Consider the following 19784-nt stretch of genomic DNA (forward strand, 5'->3'; position numbering starts at 1 on the left):
AAACAGAAGTGCTACACCTTCTCGCTGAGGCACATTCTTCAGCAGGACAGCGAGAGTCCGAGACTGGTAAACTTTTCTTGTACTTGTCTGAAAATGTTCCCATCTGTCTTCTCTATTAAATGACCATCTATCTGAGTGTAGCTCAAGTGTTACTCTCTCAATACTTGAAGACATTTTCTGCTGTCTTCTGACTTCCAATGATGTTGAATATGTGTCACGTCAGTCTGAAAGTTATACTTTCTCTCTGGTTGCTTTATACTTTTTTTTTTTTTTTTTTGTCTCTGATCTTCTTCAGTTTCTCTAGAGTTTTGCCTAGAAGTCCATTTCCTGTTGTCATCTTAACTTGCTTGGGACTTAGCATGCTTTTGCAATCTAACAAAATATGCCTTGCAACAGTTCTATAAAGTCCGCAGCCATTATTTCTTCAAATGTTACCTCTCCTCTCCTTGTTCTGTTTTATTTTTCCAGGTAAACTACTACATGCACACTGGACTTTCTCGTGATAATTTGATAATTTTCTTTTATCTCTTACCTTCTCTTTGGCTATTAATTCTATGTTCCTGGAAATTTCCTCAGCTCTGTCTCCCAAGTCACTAACTTTCTACTCAGCTATGTTTTATTGTGTATTTAACCTATCCATTGAATTTTTAATTCTGTTGGCTAAAATTTTTATTTCTAGAGAATTTGTTATTTTAACTAATCTTTTTTTGTGGTGTTTTAATCTTTCATAACAGTTTGTCTTTTTAGCCCTTTTATAGTCTCTTTCCTTTTTCTTAAAAAAAAAATAAATAAAAGGTTTACTTACTCATTTTAAAGGCAGAGTTACAGGAACAGAGAGGGAGTTCTTCCACCTGCTGGTTCACTCCCCAAATGGTCACAACAGCCAGAGCTGGGCCAGGACGAAGTCAGCAGCTTGGAACTTCATCCGGGTGTCCCATGTGGGTGCAGGGGCCCAAGCACTGGGCCACGTTCTGCTGTTCTTCCCGGTGCATCAGCAGGGAGCTGGGTCAGAAGTGTGCAGCAGCAGGATGCCAGTGCCACAGGCAGGAGTTAACTGGCTGCACCCTAACACCGGCCCCTCTAGTCTCCTTCAATTTGTCTGGTTTGGGATTCTTGAGCAACCTCTCCTCCTGGTTATGTTTCTTGTATGCATGCTGTACATGCTGGATTGTGGAAGGGTCCTGATGTGAGTTTTTCATATGCTTCTGTGAGGCATCTCAGGGACCCCACAGAGTGCAGTTTTCACGTTGGTTTCTATTCTTGGATTTCTTATGCATAACATACAGTGAGACATCACACCCATGTGGGGCGCAGACTCGGGATTTCAACTGCTCATGGGGAATTCTGTCTTCTGAGTCCCCTGTCTTGAGCTTTCTCACTGCTTCCCTTGGCCTAGGTGAACCTTACCCACTGCCCATTTCATGGAAAGTATGGTCCTTCCAGGTATTCATTGTTGGCAGGAGTTTCAGTTCTACTTCCCATGTCACACAGGTCTAAGGCCACACCTTCTGTCCCAACATCAGCATCAAAACCCCAGACCCTGGTGACTAGGCCTATATCCAGGGCCAGTGCACTGGGCCACTGGGACATTGGCTGATGCATTTGAAGCTCTGGCTCTCAATTTCCAGCCCTTGAGGACTTCCCTCTATTTGAGGCAGTATTTATGTTTTCAATGTTTGTTTATTTGAAATGTAGAATGAGAGAGAGAGAGACAGATCTGCTGTCTGCTGGTATACTCTCCCAATGGCCATGACAGCCAAGGCTGGGCCAGTCAAGCCAGAGTCAGGAACCAGAACTCCATCCTGGTATCCTACATGTGTGGCAGGGACCCAAGTACCTGGGCCGCCTTCTGTCACTCCAGGCACATTAGCAGGGAGCTGGATCAGAAGCGGAGCAGCCAGGAAGCAAACCAGCACTCGGATATGAGATGCTCTCATTGCAAGCAGCAAACTAACCCACTGTGCCACAATCCAGCCCCACCCCACCCCAGCCAGTACTTCTATTAAGATGGGAAGGAAGCCTGCAATAGCTCAGCCCTGTTATGGGAATCACAAATCTATATCCTTTTATTAAAATAACTTATAAAAAAGGTTTATTTTGTCATTTTTAAAGAGTTTAGTGAATAGCCAAATTCCTGATGCCAAATTTCCAGTGCACTTTCACAACAAACAAGCTGTAACACTGGAATTGTCTGTTGTTGTTGCTTTCCAACTGCAATATCAGCTTTGCGCTTGGGCGGGGAGAGGGAATATGTCTGTGTGACAGTCAGTTCTCACACAGGACCTCGGGCTGCAGGCATTACTACTGCTTTATGCCACACAGCACACCACAGGTGGTCAATGTCACTGACATGGCATCGCTGGGAAAATGTCTTGGATGGATGAATGAATAAATGAATGGACGAGCATCCCAGCAAGGTGCAGGCAGCTCCTTGACAATTCACTTGTAGTCTTTAAACCCCACCGACACAGAATTTGTCCGTCATCAGAAAGAGGGGAGCAGACCGGAGGAAAACTGTAAACAAGTCAGAGTCAAAAGAGGAGATGAATATCCGATTTGCTTCACCCCTCACGGAACACCGGCCTGCAGTGGAGCTTGAGGGTGACCCCATGCCACCCCAATGCCACAGCCGTGACCCGCGGAGGCCAGCCAGGAGCACGCCTGCCTCGCAGGGGCCCCACGTCCCCGCACACATTCCCATCTGACAGAACAGGCACAGGGACTGTCCTCGGGAAGTCCCCTGTGCTTGACCCACAGGAAGACAAGCATCACTCAGAAACGAGGTTGAAGCTGCGTAGGGACACGTGGGCTCCCACAAGCAAGGCTCTGGTCAGCACAGCAACGGAAGGGGACTGGGGCCCTGTGGATTCCTGTCACATTCACCCTCGGGCCACTTTGAGACGATGACAATAAAACGATGAGGGAGAACATGGCAGGCCTAGAGGCTCCCACTACCTCCAGGGATCTAGAGAAAGAATTCCAGAATAATCACGCACCATCTCATTCCAAAGACAAGATAACATCCAAGCGGAATCTTGTGTTAGCATCTGCTACAGCTGGCTAACAGCCCACGTATCAACACCTTATGTTAATGGTTAATGGATTAAGGGGTGACTTGACACTAGTCAGTCAAGGAGGTGGGTCCAGTGGAAGTTCTTTGGGTCACCGAGGCACCCCCTCAGAAGGGGGTTCCATGAGAGGTTCAGTTATATCAGCCAAGTGTGGCCAAGCTTCTCTCCCTCTGCACACATTCCGCCCCCTCAGCCGATGTCAGACTAAGCCCATCTGACCTCAGACTGCGACCCCCAGAACTACAGACTACAACAAACATGACTCCTTCACAGGTAGCTTCCTGCAGGTATTTTAGTTAAAGTAATTAAAAAAAAAAAAAAAAAAAAAAAAAAAACTGGGGCCAGCATTGTGGCACAGTGCAGTAGGTTGTACTACCTGCAGTGCTGGCATCCCATATGGACGCCAGTTTGAGTCCCAGCTGCTCTACTTCTGATACAGTTCTTTGCTGATGCACCTGGGAAAGCAGTAGGAGATGGCCCAAGTCTTGGGTTCCTGCACCCACATCGGAGACCTAGATGAAGCTCCTGGGTCCTGGTTTCAACGTGGACCAGCCCTAACTGTTGCGGCTATTTGGGAAATGAACCAGCAGATGAAAGATCTCCTCTCCTCTCCTCTCCTCCCCTCCCCTCCCCTCCCCTCCTCTCTCCCCTGCCTCTGTAACTCTGTCTTTCAAATAAATAAATAAATCTATCTTTTAAAACTAAATAAATAAAGTAACAAAAAGTTAACTAAGACAGCATCTTTGGGTTTGGGAAGGCATTTCTAACTCCCCACCCCAGGAAGCACCAGGAGAACTCCTGCTGCTCACCACCACCCGTCTACTATCACTCCCCCACCCCTTGTAACAGCAGGAGTCACTCACAGGTTGGGGCACATTCACTGAGCTGAGCAGGGTCAGCATCGCTGTGCAGGAAGGTGGGACATCTCCGTCTGGAATTCAGGCTTCCAGCTATCCATGAGGTCAGCCCACGCCTGCTTCCCCTGGGAAGGCCCAGTCGTGACCTCCCCACCTGCACCCGAGCGGCTAAGCCAGGGAGAGCCTGGTGCACGTGGCGGTGAGACTCAGAGATGCTGTGCAGGAAGCTTCACCTGGGTCTCAGAGAATCCAGAAATGGCTGAGGAGGGATGGAGGAGCCATGCAGGTATTGCTCAGATGCCCAGATCAGTACCTAGTCTATTTCCTCTAGGCTGGCAACCCCAGCTAGACAGGAAGATGGAGGGAGAAGATTCAGAGCCTCCCAGAACCCTCCAACTCCTACTGTCCACCAACGCAGTGCCTTCCCAACAGTGTGCTGGAAACCAGATGCTCCCGGCCCTTGGATGACCAGGGGACAACTGGAGAACCCAATGACAACCGGAAGCGGCTGCTCCTGACCCCTCAACCCCAGCACATCATATAGATTAACATGTTGCACGTGTGCCATGGCATGGAAAAGACTGACACGGCTTGGATGAAAGCATGCCCAACACACTGTTTCCCTCAACATCTAAAACATACCACATGTGCCTTGGCCTTCGACACCTGCAAGTTCCCCACGGCTTCATCAAAGAAGCCGAATGCCAGCTACTAAATTCCCATCCTCAGCAAGAGTGGGGTTGGTGGTAACCACTCGAGGTGCCTTCCCAGAGAATGACCTGCCTCCAACTGGGCAAGATTTTTGCCCAGGGCTACCCTTTGCATGGCCAGAGGTCCCAAAGCCTCCAAGGCAACAGCACATTTTCCTGGAGCACCAAACTGGAAAACCCAGGGAGAGCTGCCAGGGTGTCTGGGACTCTGTAGTGGAAGCAGGCTATCAGCCCAGTTCAGAAATGCACTAATGGGGCTGGTGCTCTGGCGTAGCCAGTAAAGCTGTTGCCTGCAGTGCAGGCATTCCATATGGGGGCTGGTTCAAGTCCCAGCTGCTCCACTTCTGATCCAGCTCTCTGCTATGGTCTGGGAAAGCAGCAGAAGATGGCCCAAGTGCTTGGGCCCCTGCACCCACATGGGAGACCCAGAAGAAGCTCCTGGCTTCTGCCCAGCTCTGGCCATTGCAGCCATTTGGGGAGTGAACCAGAGGATGGAGGAGCTCTCGCTCTCGCTCTCTCTCTCTCTGCCTATCTGTAACTCTGCCTTTCAAATAAATAAATAAATCTTTAAAAAGGGAAAGAAAAGAAAACACCTGCTGAGATCAATCAGGAAACGTCTACTCTCGCAGAGGACCGGGAGTGAGGACGTGAGGACGTGGCCGTCTCCTGACCACGCAGTCCGGGTCTCATTTCCTCATCTGCTGGGGGAATGACGAATTCAGGGTGATTGTGGGTTAGGTTCCACGGGAGAGGTGGTTTGGGCTTTAAATTCGAGATTTTTATTCTCAGTTGTTCATCTGGCTCTGGCAGCCTCACCCACCCCAGGCACGTGTTGGCGCCCAGGGTCTGTTTAATCTTCCTCTCTGCCGCTGTCCAGGGACCCAGCCCTGTGCTCCCAGGTGGAGGCACTGGCAGCATACGGGTTTCTCCACTGCCATCTACACAGGGACCCAGCCCTGCGCTCCCAGACAGAGGCGGCTGGGAGATGTCTGTAGGCAGGAAGGCTGATAGCAACCACTGGTCTCTACCTGTGCTGTCTCCAGCAGAAACCCTGGGCCTGCTCCATTGGAGCGGAGCCAGAGTCACCTGTCGGCCCGAGAGATGGTGCAGCCCTCGCCTGCAGTGGCCCTGGGCCACGGCCCATGTGGCCTGAGCTGCTGCTCTCTGCCCATTCTTGGGAAGATCGCCCTTCAAGGCCTCGGCGTCAGAGGTCTTCTTTTGTTGCCGCCTCTACCCCTCCCCCATTTCTCACAGGCCCCTTCCCAGTCTCCCTGACACAGAGTGGACAGACCTTGGTAGGTGTGGGGCTGTGAGCCACAAGGATTCTCCACTAGCTCGGGCTTGCTAGCAGTGGGGCAGGCCTCGTGAGCAAGTCCACCCCCACGGATGCTCACACTTCTAACACGGCACACATGACAAAGGACCGTTCCTACTCGCATGCCTCCGGGGACAGGCAACTCAGCACATCACAAGGAAGCCTGCCCACTGCCGGCATGCTCAAGCTACAGAGTTCTCTGAGCCTGTCTCCTTTCCTGCCCACCCCTCCCAAGCCCCGCTTCTCCCAGGCAAAGAGCCCCAGCCTCTCCGGGTGTCCCTCCTCAGAGAGATCTCCAGTGGTCTCCTCCAGAAAACCTCTACTTTGTCTGCACAAGAGGAGCATGGCCCTGTAAGAGGAAGAGGGAGAGGGACCGAACCAGCCCAGAGGACAACAGGGTGGTCCCCACCTGGGCATCCGTTCACGGCTCTGGAGACCATGTTGGTTCGTGGGGCAGCCCAGCAGCTCCTAACGCATGCTCAGACTGAGAAGACTGAGCCCTGGGGATGTATCCCAGGAGAGTGCTCAGCTCTACTCAGCCATGGACAGCTGTGGCCAGGGGCTGCCAGCCAGGGACCTGGCTCCCACTCTCAGCTTTGGGCTTCCTGTGTGTGCTGGGCTAAGCCACTGCCCTAACCTAAACCGCGCTACCTGCACAACAGGATCACAGGAGTGCTTGTGACTCGGTAAGGATACTGGGCGAGGACCCAGGGAAGCAGTGAACCCAGCTGCTACAGTGATTCCAGCAAAGATTAAACCCACGGCATCTACGAGCCCAGAGAAGTTGGTGCAGGCTGAAGGGTCAGGGAAGGCCTCACAGGGCAGACAGCACTCCTGCTGGGCCTGGCCAGGGTAGGAGTTAAAAATAGTCTGAAAGAAGATTCCACACAGGTGAACAGGGAGCAGGCGCTCCGAGTGTGGACAACAATCGCCAGAGTAATGACAGCTGCAGGACGGGCCGCCAAGCATGCTCAGAGCCGTCCCCTGGTGTTCACGTGCGCCCATACGCACACGCACACACCAGCCCTGGGAGAGGAGGGCGGAGGTCAGCAACCCCCTTGGACATGGGCGGGGCCCAGGCAGTGTGGGGCAGGAGGGTCAGGCCTGGCCACAGCCAGAGCTTCTCCAGGGCAAGCAAAGGGACATGGGGGCAGTGAAGAGGATGAGGGGGTGGAGGCTGCGGGAGATGACCAGGGGCTCTGACGCAGAGGTAGGCTTCAGGAAGTTAAGATATCCAACAGCAGTAGCAGGGGCCAGGGAAGAGGCAGAAGGCCCCAGTGAGGGCTGCTTCCAAGGTAGCCAGAGCAGTCCAGGCCACAAAGCCCAAACTCTCTGGGGACACTGTCCCCAGAGCCAAGGAGGTCTCCCACCTCCACTTCAGCTCTCTAGGGTTTGGGTCCCTGCCCACTGCTGCAGCCGCCTTGCTCCAGTCTTCTTTCCTCCAGCCCACATTCCAACCCCAGAGCCGCTAGCAGCTCCTCACCACACCTGCATTCCTCCATCCCTCCATCCACCTCTCCACCACCTCCAGACATCTGGATTCTGCCATGCCTCAAGGCACCTCCTCCAGGAAGCCTTCCCCCACACTTCCTAACCAGGCACACCTGCCTCCCAGTGGGACACAGACCCACCATGGAAGAAGAGGAGACCCCTCTGTGACCCACGCTTGGGGTCCAGGCCGCCCTTGCTCACCCAGCGCATGCATGCTCAGAAACACACACCCACTCCTCACCAGGATCAGGCTGTCCAGCAGCGTTCCAGCGCCCTGCTCAGCCACCGGCCAGGAGACGTGCCACCCTGCAGGGGCCGAGAGGCTTAGGAGAGCAGGAGGCACTTCCAGTGGTTTCTCTGTTAGACTGGGGACAGACCTTCTCCCGGGTTAACCCCCTGTGACCTTTGAACTTCCCGGGAGGTCAGCAGCACGTCCCCCTTCCCCAGCTGTCTCTCTGTCTCCAGCCCGATGGGAGGGAGGGCCCTGGGCCCGTTCCATTTTGCGCCCGTATTGATCTGTTGGCAGCAATGGGCTGGATAATTAGCCAGGAATTAGGGTTTCTATTACAGCCAGGAGGCTGCTCCAGCTGATTTATCACCTGAATAATTTACTGTGATTGAAAGGAAATTAAAATGAACTCCATTTGACAACTGTGAGCTTTTATGGGCTTTAGTGAAGGCTCAAAAGCCAGATTAATAGCCTGGTGTTGGTTAATAGTCTGCCGAGAGTAAATACGGCAGGCAGGCAGCGCGTGGCGGCCGGAGGAGGGACCCGCTCTGCCAGTGGCCAGTGCCTGCCCAGGCGTCAGGACGAGTTTTCCTGAAACAGACTCCACCGCGGGAAACACACACACACACATGCACGCACACGCACATGCACGCACTCATACGCACACGCGCACACACACACGCACACGCAGTCGCCACCAGCAGTTGTTTCTTTCCCCCATCTTCTCTTCCTCCGAGGTGATTTTTACTCACTCCACATGTAGGGAAAACAGAATTGCTTTTTCAATAACCATTGTGAAGAGGAAGTGTTTCATTGCCCCAGGAGTAGGTCTGCCTTAACCCCTTCCACGTGGGCCAAAGGGTTTGGCAAGCCTCCCTGAACAGCCGGGGTCTGGGCCCACCTGCCCACCCACTCAGGGGGCATCGTGGTGGGAGCAGCAGTAAGGTCAAGAGGGCTCTGAGCCCACAGCGGTGACCAGCAGGTCCCCAGTCTGACCCTGCAGAGGGTTGCCCTTCCCAGGGGCGTGGGGAGGAGGGCTTCGGAGGGACACGCCAGGCTCTGAGGTCCTGGGAGGGCAGGCAGACTCGGGCTGCAGAGCAGGCAGCGCCTCCAGGGGGACCTTCTGCAAAAAATGAGGATGCACATCCTGAGGTCCAAGCCTACGGCCTTGACAATCCCAGAACCTCCCTGGGCCTGAAAATGGAGCAAACAATCTGGGGGTGAGAAAAACCTGTCAAATGGGGCTCACCCACCCCGGCCGGCTGCTTAGCAGACATTTCATTTGAGGACCCGAGGAGAGTCTGGGTGTGGCAACTGGACACTCCCGCGCACAGGGCAAAGAATCACTGGTGTCGCCGCCATCATGATGGCGACCACACACCCACAAGCTGAGAGCTACAGAAAAAGCAGAGCCAACTCCAAGGCCAGTAAACGCTCTTCCTCTCCTATCGGTTCCTGAGCAGATGTGACACCAAGTGCCCTGCCCTTGCCCCAGGACACCAGGCCCCAGAGACACAGACTGGGACAGTTGGGCCTGATCCCCAGCCAAACAGGCAGCCAGCCTTCCTGGTCGGCCAGCAGCTCCAGGTCCCTTCCAGGAGCCACTGCCTTGCCACTCTAGGGCCTGCGGAGCACAGCCACGGAATAAGCGAGCTGACAGGGCTCAGGAACCTGTCCCCTTGACGCACGTCCCCTCCCAGCTCAGGCCGTCATTTGTCCAGAGCGAGTGGGAAGCGGGCGCGGGCCATGTCATTCATAGTCCAGTGCCCGTGAGCGTGCAGGGCAGTCCTGCAGCCTCACCTGCCATCTCTCCTCATTACAGCACATTATGGGGTGAAGCTGATTACCCAGAAAGCCCTGAGTCAGCCATTAGCGCGGCCCCCGCCCCCACCCCCGAGCCCACACAGCTGGGGGCGGCCTGCAGCCACGGCGCACCATTCTGAAGGACACTGCTGGACACAGTGCCCCCCCGGACTCTGAGCCAGGCCTCCTCCCATCCAGGGCCCCGGGCCTCCATGAGCCCATCTCACCTGTCCTTCAGCACTGCCTCCGCCATGCTGTCGCCCCTGATGCTGCCAACCCAGGCGGCTCTGCCTCCCTGACTGGACCCTTCCTCTGGGGTCTTGTCCTGCGCCTTCTAAGTCCACACCGCACTGCCCCGCGTGAGCGCAGGGGAGCATCCAAGCAAGGATGGCTCCGGGCTCCGTTCGCCTAGGAAGCCCTGTGCTCTCTGCCCAGGCTTCAGGGCCTGACTCTCCGCGACAGGCACACGACACAGAGTGTCCAACACGGAATGTCCGTGCCAAGCCTATCACGGCTGGAGAGAAAGGCGGGAGACTCGGCGCTGGGAGGCCAGGTTCTGGTTCTTCGCCACTTGCTCGAGAGGCGATCTCTGATGAGCCCCGTTCTCTCTCTGGGCCTACAAAACCTGAGAGGGTTGGAAGCCCGCCTCAGGGTTGTACACAAGCCCGAAAATCGCAGTCTTCACAGCACTTAGATCGGTTCTCTCGCAGATCCTGAAGGAAACGTAGCCCAAGAGGCTTTCCAGAACCAGTGCGGCCCTGACCCCGTCCTGCATCTGATGAACTGCGGCTGCCGCCACCTCTCAGGGGTTCTGAGTGGCGGGAGCACCTGCTTGTCACAGAAGCAGCTTAGGACCCACAGTGCAGGCATCAGCTCCATCTAGCACACCTTCCCAGGCTGTGGGACAAAGACCAGGCTCCACGCCACACTCTGCAAAACCAGGCCCATCACCCCAGCATCACCGCCTACTCCCTTCCCTATGCCCCAGCCACACTGGCCCTCCCTCCAGGCCTCATTCTTGTTTCTTTTCACCCCAGGGCCTTAGCACCTGCTATTCCTCCTGCCAGGCACATCCCTTCTATCCCCGATTCCTGCTCCTTGTTCTGGCCAACCCCTTGAGGTCTCAGCATAAACGCATTTCCCCTAGGAGGTCCCGGGGCCTCCAGGCCGCCTCAGCCTCTGCTTTAGGCTCTCAGAGAACCTCAAACACCTCCTTGGCACCAACACACCTGGAACCCACAGCTCTCTGGGTAATGGGTATTTATTGTGATTTTTTTCCCATTCATCTGGGACTCCCTAAGGGCAGGTGAAAGCCTGTCCTGTCCGTTGTTAACCCCCTCATGCCTGCCTCCACGCCCGGCACAACACAGAGACTCATCAGTGTTTGTGAAGACCACTGGCTGGCTGGGCGGCCCGAGACGAGTCTCTGCTTCTCTGGGCTTCCAGTTCCCCACCTGAAAACGAAGTGGCTGGAGGGCATGCAGGAGCCCCACGGGAGCTGCTCAGAGACAGCCAGCCGGTCAGCAGTGGTGGCCCCGCGGTTCTGCCCACTCCTCACCACCCAGCATCCCCAGCAGCACCGGCCGTCTACGCAGCCAAGCACACAGTCTCCATGCTCTTGGACGGTCTTAGGGGAACCTGCATCCATGAGCATGAAGGAGGCCAGTACTTACTGCTCAGAGGGGCTCTCTGGCTCCCCCACCAGGCAGGAAGCGTGTCTGAGTCACCTGGGGCTGCAAGGCGGCCCACCCAAGGCCTGGCACAGGCACGGTGTCAGGAAACAGCAGCCTGAGTTGAATTGGGCACTGCAGGGACCTCTTCGGGCCCTGAGAGCCTCTCACTGGAGGCCCCTCTGGCCCAAGTCCACACCTCAGGCAACAACTGCTGGCTGCTCAACAGGGGCGGGACTTCCTGCTTCCTTTCCTCCATGCAAATGACCCAGGTGGGAGTTTGTCTAAGGAGACCCACCATCATTGCTAGTCTCTTGGACTTGGTCTTTAAGAGTGTGACGAGAGAGCTGACAGTGGGCTCCACGTGGGCACCATCGTGGCTTTGCTCACAGCTGGTGAGCCCCAGATCACAGGGTGAGTGCGTATTTCAGCCAGCACACTGACAGACAGGACAGCGGCCCAAGAAGTGGCCCAGAAGACCCCTACACCCCCTGCCCCCGTGAGAGCCCTGGGAAAGCACAGCGCAGCAACGGCAGAGCGGCTGGGCAAGTCACACATGCCCCCAGGCTGGCCGACGGACCCAGGCAGCCGCACAAGGAGCTGTCCCGACCCCGTGGATGCTGTCATCGGCCAGGGTCAGCCCAGAGCTGCAGAAAGCTCGCCTCTGAGGAGAGGTTGGCGGGCTCTAACCCGCACCTGCTGGCTGCCCCCGCCGCCAGGACGGCGACCCAGGCCTGTGTGGCCGCGGCAGGCGTGGCAGCGAGAGTCGAGGGCGTACCTGCTCGGGCTTGATGGGCTCCGTGGTGGTGAAGATGTCGGAGTAGTGCTGCCTCTCGAACACACGGTCCAGCACCTCCAGCTGCTGCTGCGTGAACAGGTCGCCCCGCATCTGCTTCCGCAGGAAGTCTCTGCCCGGGAGCGAGTGACCGTTTGGCACTGGAGACTCCTGAATACCTTTGATGAGCACGAGAGAGGAGAGGTGAGTGCAGGTTCTCCTAGGGCCTGAAGAACGGCAGGCCAGGCCCCGAGGCTGGGGCCCTGCTGCCAGCTTTCTGGACAAGAAGAAACTGGCAGTGGCTTAGGTAAGGGCCAGCCTTGCCCAAGGTTCCCTGCTGACGAGTGCAGAGCCAGCCTCCCAAGGCCACGTGCAGGCGCCGCGCAAAGCCCTCCTGCCATGGATCATCTCGTCTAACCCTCCTGAAGCCCCCAAACATGCTATTATCTTCCCATTTTGCAGACGAGAAAACTGAGACCTAGAGGGGACAAGGGGATAGCCTGAGGACGCAAGCTCAGGTTGACTCAGAGCCTGTCACCAGGCGCTGCTGCCTCTCCTATACCGAGGAGCTGCCTGGGAGGTAGAGCTTTTCTCAGAGCTGATGTCCTCGCCCTGAACATTTCCCATCACGTCACATGGTCAGGCCATGAAACTAGGCTATGGGGACACATGGCCTCTCCCACCATTCTGGGCCAGTGTGACAAAAATCTGTCCAAATCATGGGGCACATGCCTTCAACCATGTGATTGCCCTTCAGGGAACTGAATTCACAGCTGGGCTTGTGGGACGTGAGAGATGTCTAAGACTCTTACAGCAGACTAGAAACAATACCTAAGAGGTGGGGCAGCGCTGCGGCTCACTAGGCTAATCCTCCGCCTGCGGCACCGGCACCCTGGGTTCTAGTCCCGGTTGGGGCGCTGGGTTCTAGTCCCGGTTGCTTCTCTTCCAGTCCAGCTCTCTGCTGTGGCCTGGGATAGCAGGGGAAGATGGCCCAGGTGCTTGGGCCCTGCACCCGCATGGGAGACCAGGAGGAAGCACCTGGCTCTTGGCTTTGGATCGGCACAGCACCGGCTGTAGCAGCCATTTGGGGGGTGAACCAATGGAGGGAAGACCTTTCTCTCTGTCTCTCTCTCTCACTGTCTGTAACTCTACCTGTCAAATAAATAAATAAAAATAATAATAATAATAATAATAATAATAAAAATACCTAAGAGGTTATTTACAGGGACCAGCTAAATACATCATGGTGCGGTGGCATAACGTAATACTGGGAAGTCCCAAAAGGATGAGCACACCCTCAGTTAATAAGAAAAAGAGCTTCAAGACAACATGGCCATGTGAAAAACAAACAAGGGACAGCACGATACGTATGCTGTCAATGTTTTGTATTAAAAGAAAGACTACATACACACACCCACAAGGTCTTCAGAAAGTTCATGAAATGGTTATCAAAAAATCATACATTTTAGATTTTAGAAATTTCAGAACATTTTAAAAAAATTTAAAATTTTACAAAAATTTTGTGTCAAAACAAACATCTTTTTTTTAAAAAAAAAAGGATTTACTTTATTTTTATTTGGAAAGGCAAAGAGATAGAGAGAGAGGGAGAGACAGAGAGAGAAATCTTCTATCTACTGGTTCACTCCCCAGCTACCCACAACCACCAGAGGTGGGCCAGACCAAAGCCAGGAGCCCAAAACTCAGTTCAGGTCTGTGTACCTGGGCCATCATCTGCTGCCCTCCCAGGCGCATCAGCAGGAAGCTGGATCAGAAGCCGAGGCGAAGGCGGGATTCAATGCCGGGCACTCACGCTGATGCTCGGGACTCCCTCATTCTGAACTGCTACACCACAACACCTGCCCCTTAAACTTCTTTTAATTCCATTTTCCATAAGCTTTTATATTAAAGATTTATTTGAAAAGCAAAGTGAGAGAGAGAGAAGAGAGAGACAGAGAATCTTCCATCCACTGGTTCACTCCCCAAATGGCCAGAATGGGGCTGGTCCAGGCTGAAGCCAGGAGTCTGGAACTCCATCCGGATCTCCCACGTGGGTCAAAGGGACCCAAGTATTTGGGCCATCTACTGCTGCTTTCCCAGACCAATTATTAGGGAGCTGGATCAGAAGTGGAGCAGCTGGGGTTCTAGTTCCCATATGGGATGCCAGTGTCACAAGGGGTGGTTTAGCGCACCGCACCACAACTCCAGCCCCTTCCATGAACTTTCTGAATACCCCTGATGTGCATGTTTATGTGAAACATCCAAGGAAGCTACCCACTCAGGAAGACAGGAATGAGTGGATGGAGGCAAAGGGGAGAGAGATTTTTTAAAGCAGGCTTTTCTGTTTGGTTTGGTTTGTAAATTAAGAAAGCACAAAATTAAACACTTTCTGTGCTCCCTATTATTAGCTATTCCACCATAAGGCTCTGGTTTTGAGTCCTACATTTCAAAAACACGCTGTGAACCATCCATTGAAGGGGCCAGCATTATTGAATAGCCGGTTAAGCCACATGGGCACCGGTTAGAGTCCCTGCTGCTCCACTTCTGATCCAGCTCCCTGCTAGTGCATCTGTGAAAGCAGCAGAGGATGCGCCAGGTGCTTGGGCCCCTGCATCCATGTGGGAGACCCAAGGGAAAGCTCCTGGTTTCAGCCTGGCCCTACCCTGGTCGTTGTGGCCATTTGGGGAGTGAACCAAAGAATGGAAGACCTCTCTCCCTCCCCAACTTCTTCTGGCCTCCCCAACTCTTTAAAATTTAAAAAAAAAATTTTGTTTTCCACCAAAGGGGGGAAAAATGATGAAATACCTTTTGTGGGACTTGGCCTTGAGTTGTTCAAAGTGAAAGCAAGCACCGGTCCGTCGGCGCCTCATTCCCCGGGACTCTGGGACCACGTGGCTTAAGCCAGGCTGATCAGAGGCACTGCCGAAACCCAGACCCAGGGCCCAGGCACCCGCCTGTGCCGTCAGGAAGCCCCAGGGGAAACAGGGACCAGTCAGCTTCGGCTGCGGGGTGCCGCTGCGTGGGCCTCACCACCGCCAGCCCCAGGTCCCCCACCCCTGCCCGCACACTGCTGCCCTAGACATTGGCATTCCTGTGAAAAGCCCACCCCTGTGGGGGAAGAGGCCCGATCAAGGGGCGGGCAGCCGCGGGGCACTGCGCCGCTGAGATGCAGCCAAAAGCATGGCCTCCTCCACTGTCCTATCTCATGCCGTGCAACGGCGCGGCCTGGCCTTTGCAAGCCCCCGAGCCTCAGAGCACCCAGCGTCCTCTACGAGAAAGGCCTCGGGCTGGCACCATGGTGCAGGTTAGGCCCACTGGCAGCACCCCATATTGGAGTGTACCGTTCAAGTCCTGGCTGCTCCACTTCCAACTCCCTGGTAATGGGCCTGGGAAAGCAGCAGTAGAGGGCCCAAGAGCTTAGGGCCCTGCTACCCACATGGGAGATCTAGATGGAGTTCCAGGCTCCTGGCTTCAGCCTGGACCAGCCCAGCTGTTGCAGCCATTTGAGAAGTGAACAAGCAAGTGGAAGATTCTCTCTCCTCTCTCTGACATTCTGCCTGTGAGACAAATTTAAAAATAAAAATAAAAATAAAAAAGGCTTTCAGAGGTAGCTTAGGGGCCCCCTCAGAAAACAGGTCCCACATCAGAGGCTACAGTGAAGCCCCAGTTCTGGCTCTGGCAGCCTGGGACGAAGCGCCCCCTCTGCCCCTGCGGCCCATCCCCATGGAACCACTCTCCTAAAGCCACCCAGACTAGAGGGTGCGGGCACTTGCAGCCCAGTCCGCTCCGCAGTGTCCTGCGGGCCAGCACCCACCACGAGGGCCTGTTCGCCAAGGTTCTGCGCACGCGCAATCACACACGCCTGTCCCGTCATCCCGGGCCCAGCCTCTCCTGCCGGAGCCTACCTCAGCCTATGTCCCGGAGCGCCCACCACGTTCCTTCCGGCCAGAGTCCTCGAGACTCCCCCGGTCCGCCACCTTCAACTCTGCTCCCCCGCGCCCGCTGGCAGCCGGTGCCTCCTGCCTCCCCCTGGCCCTCATTCTGCCCCTCTGAAGGCCAACCCAACTCTCCCCGGCTCAGGCCGCCCCCTCAGACACGCCCAGGCCGGCCTCCCAGAGAGGCTCCCCGGCACCAGCCCGCTCCTGTGGGACAGAGCCCTGGCAAGGCAGAGACCCACCTGCACTGAGCAAGCTCAGCGAGGGGGCTCCACTCAGGCCCCTGTGGGCCAAGTCACTGGACCCCGAGCGCCGCCAGCACGGAGTAAAAGTTCAGGGCATGGGGCCGACTCGAGCATGCGCACTGGGGGACCTTGGAGACCCGCGGAGCACTGCCCACAAGGGCTGAACATAAGTAGCCTGAAGCCCACCTCTGCGGGGTCTTCCAGAAATAGGACCGGCTGTGCCCCGCCTGGCTCTCAAAAGTCTGCGGCGCACCCACTGGGCAAGCCCGAGAGAACACTAGCTGCAGGCTCCTGGCTTCCTGGGCCAGCCGTTGTAGCCATCTAGGGAGTGAACTAGTGGATGGAGGACCTCTCTCTGTCTCCTTCTCTCTATTGCTCTGCCTTTCAAATAAATATTATTATTAAAAAGTTATTAAAAGAAATACGAGGGTATGTCTGAAAACTTATGGAAAATCGAGTTGAAAGAAAAATTTATTTTGCACAAACAACTTTTTAAACCCATGCATAATTCCTCTCAAAACTTGTATTTTCCGTGACCATTGTCGAGTCCCTCAGATAGGACCATGCATGGGGGCGAGAAGCAGCGTGACCTTGCCTGGAAAGGAGCCAGGGCTGTCTTCCAGGAGGAAGCCACACCTGAACTTCAAGTAGAGCACGGAGGAGTGGGCAGGGCCACAAGGGGCAGGCTGGCTGGGCAACAGAGCCTGCCTGCCACACACAGACCCTGACATTAGAAGGAGTGCAGGGAACAGAGCAGCAGAGGGAGGAGCCCTGGGGAGAATCTGGGGGGCTGGCAGGGGTGCAGCCCAGCGGCCCGGGGCCACAGAGAGCACAGGAGGCTTGCTGCAGGGGCGCGGGGAGCCACAGGAGGAGCTGAGAAACAGGGGCCTTACCCACTCCTGGCCCTGGGCCCGAGAGGATCGCCCTTTAGTCAGACCGTGCCATCTGAACTCAGCTCCCAGACCTCGCCTGCGGTAGACACCAGGGGCACCAGTGGGATTTGGCATGTGTGGGTGTCTGATGGCGGTGCTCTGGAGTCAGCTCACCAGCTACCAGCAACCCAACATGCCGTGCGGAACATAAGCCATTCCTCGCTGACGTGCACCCTGTCTCCTCAGACAGACACAGCCTGCAAGCATGCACACCTCCTCCAGGATGCCCTCCTTCCTTTCTTACAGCTCTGATCACTTTCTCCCTTGGCTTAATTTTTTTTAAACTTATCTGAAAAGTCAGAGTTACAGAAAGAGAGAGAGAGATCTTCCATCCACTGGTTCACTCCCCAAATGGCCACAACAACTAGGTCAAAGCCAAGAGCTCCATCCAGGTCTCCCATGGCGGTGGCAGGGCACAAACATTTGGGCCATCCTCTGCTTCTCTTCCCAGGCCAGTAGCATGGAGCTGGATCGGAAGTGGAGCAGCCAGGACATAAAACAGCACCCATATGTGCTGCCAGCGCTGCAGGAGGTGACTCACCCCTCTATACCACAGAGCCAGCCCCTTCCCTTATCTTAGGAGCCAAGCCCCACCCCCGGCCCGCCCCTCCCACACTGCACTCTCACCTCTAGGGGCAAGACTTCAGGCCACTCATGTCTGTCCCTTCCTCAGGGAATATTTATAGAACAAATGAACAAATCAGTTATACGCATGGCAACACCTTTCAGTCTGCGGATGACAGAATCCCTCCTCCTGACATCATTCATTCACTCACTCATTCATTCATTTTTCTTCCACCAAAATACAGTAAGCACTAGTGCTAGGGACAGAACAATGGGCTAAAGCTGACCCAGCCCTGTCCTCACTGATGTCCAGTGCAGGAGGTGGATGCTAACTGAAAAAGAACCGGGGGCGGGGGAGGGAGGCGACTGGTACAATGGTTAAGGTGGCACTTGGGACGCCCTCATCCCATATAGAGTTCAAATCCCGGCTCCACTCCTGACTGCAGCTTCCTGCTAATGTGGACTCTGCAAGGCAGCAAGCGATGGCTCAAGTACCCGGGTCCCTGCCACCCATGTAGGAGGCCGGACTGAGTTCCAGGCTCCTGGCAGCTGCAGGCATATGGGGAGTGAACCAGCAGATGGAGCATCTCTCTCTGTGTCTGTCTCTCTGCCTTTCAGATAAAAGAAGTTCAACAAGAGAGAAAAAGACTCAGATCCATCAGGGTACAAGTAAGTATCAACCACAATAACTACTCTCTGACAAAAGGTGCCAGGTTCTGATAGCCCGGGGACGCGCTGACCTGTGCCTCCGGGTGCCGCACACCATGTGTGCACAGCGACCAGGAACCAGACAGGTTATATGCTCAGAAGCAGCTATGAAAGCATGAAGCATCCGCAGCCCAGGGACAAGGCTGCCCCCCTGGGCCTCCCCTGTGGCCTCGTGGCATTTCTCATCTGTACCGTAAAGACATCACCTGACTTCACCGGTGACGGCAGCCTGCGTACAGAAAGGCTCAAACCTTAGCCCAGGCAGAAATATGTGAACTCAGGAGGCGAATGGTATGCTTAAGTATATGGCTAGGCATGGGCAAAAGCACAAAGGGATACAGGGGGCTTGGTATCTTTAAATCTTTTTTTTCTACTCCAAATCAAATAATATGTAATAGACCCAGTGCTGGGCTTAGTCAACCATGGCTAGCAGAATTAACATTCTGGAAGCTAGCTGCAGGGGAGCAAGGGGCAGGAAGCCCCGTCTCGGGGAGCAGAGAAACGCTGCCTTGAAATTTCAGGTTAAGCCAACGTTATTCACAACCCGGCTTTGAAGCTAAAAGCTTTACACAATCGGGGCTGGTCACGCAAAGAGGGAGGAAGCCAAACAGCCCGCGATTCCCATCTGTCAAGAGAAAGCTGTCTCTTGTGTGTCTTAAAAGATCATAAACCCATAGCGTTCTCTTTGGAGCATAGCCGATCCACGGATTTTGCATTTTTCTTGGAAGGTTCTGGTTTGTTTCTTTAAAAACCATCATGTACTTGATGTGCAGATGCTCACTGGGAGGAAAACGAAAAATGAAAACAAACAAGAATCGCCAGAATCCCGCTGGCATCATGACCTTCGGGACAGAGACGGGAGCCCCAGGAAAAAGGCCGGAGCTGCTAGGTCAGCCACTGGCCTGTCTCAGCGTCCCAGGCACCTACAGAGCCCAGGCCAAAGCAAGGGCCCTGGCAGAGTCTCCTCATCCCCTCTGGGGCCACTCCCTGTGGCGGGGCAGTGGCAGGACCCAGTGGGAAAAGGATCAGGAGCCAGCAGACCTGGGTTCTAGCCCCAACTGTGCCCTTCCTTGCTGTATGAACCCAGGCAAGTTCTTCTCCCTCTCTGGGCCTGAGAGACTCCATCAGTAAACTAAAGAGGCAGAATTGGTCATTTCTAACCCTTCCTCCCCGCCCAGATCCAGGCAGATTTTGTCTACTCGGTAATATTAAATGAGGGGACAGCACTGTGGTACAGCAGGTTAAGCTGCTGCCTCTAATACCAGCATCCCATACAGGTGCCAGTTCAAGTCCCAGCTGCTCCACTTCCAATCCAGCTCCCTGCTAATGTGCCTGGGAAACCAGTGGAAGATGGTCCAAGTCCTGGGGCCCCTGCACCCATGTGGGAGACCCAGAAGAAGCTCCAGGTTCTGGCTTCAGCCTGGCCCAGCACTGGCTGTTGCAGTCATTTGGGGAGTGAATGGGCAGATGGAAGATCTCCAT

General features: G+C 54.9%; 1 protein-coding gene across 8 annotated transcripts in view; it reads right to left on the reverse strand.

Annotated features, from left to right (window-relative positions):
* Positions 1 to 19784, reverse strand: part of PAX5 (paired box 5) — a 193969-nt gene that overhangs the window by 117394 nt on the left and 56791 nt on the right. For all 8 annotated transcript variants that reach the window (XM_008265136.5, XM_070054521.2, XM_089318349.1 and 5 more), the window contains one exon: positions 11925 to 12100. In XM_008265136.5, the coding sequence (XP_008263358.2) occupies positions 11925 to 12100 (176 nt within the window). The remainder of the gene's footprint in view (positions 1 to 11924; positions 12101 to 19784) is intronic.

The sequence above is a fragment of the Oryctolagus cuniculus genome, chromosome 1 (genome assembly GCF_051225735.1).
Source record: "Oryctolagus cuniculus isolate XC-2025 breed Fujian yellow rabbit chromosome 1, ASM5122573v1, whole genome shotgun sequence".
Classification (NCBI taxonomy): domain Eukaryota; kingdom Metazoa; phylum Chordata; class Mammalia; order Lagomorpha; family Leporidae; genus Oryctolagus; species Oryctolagus cuniculus.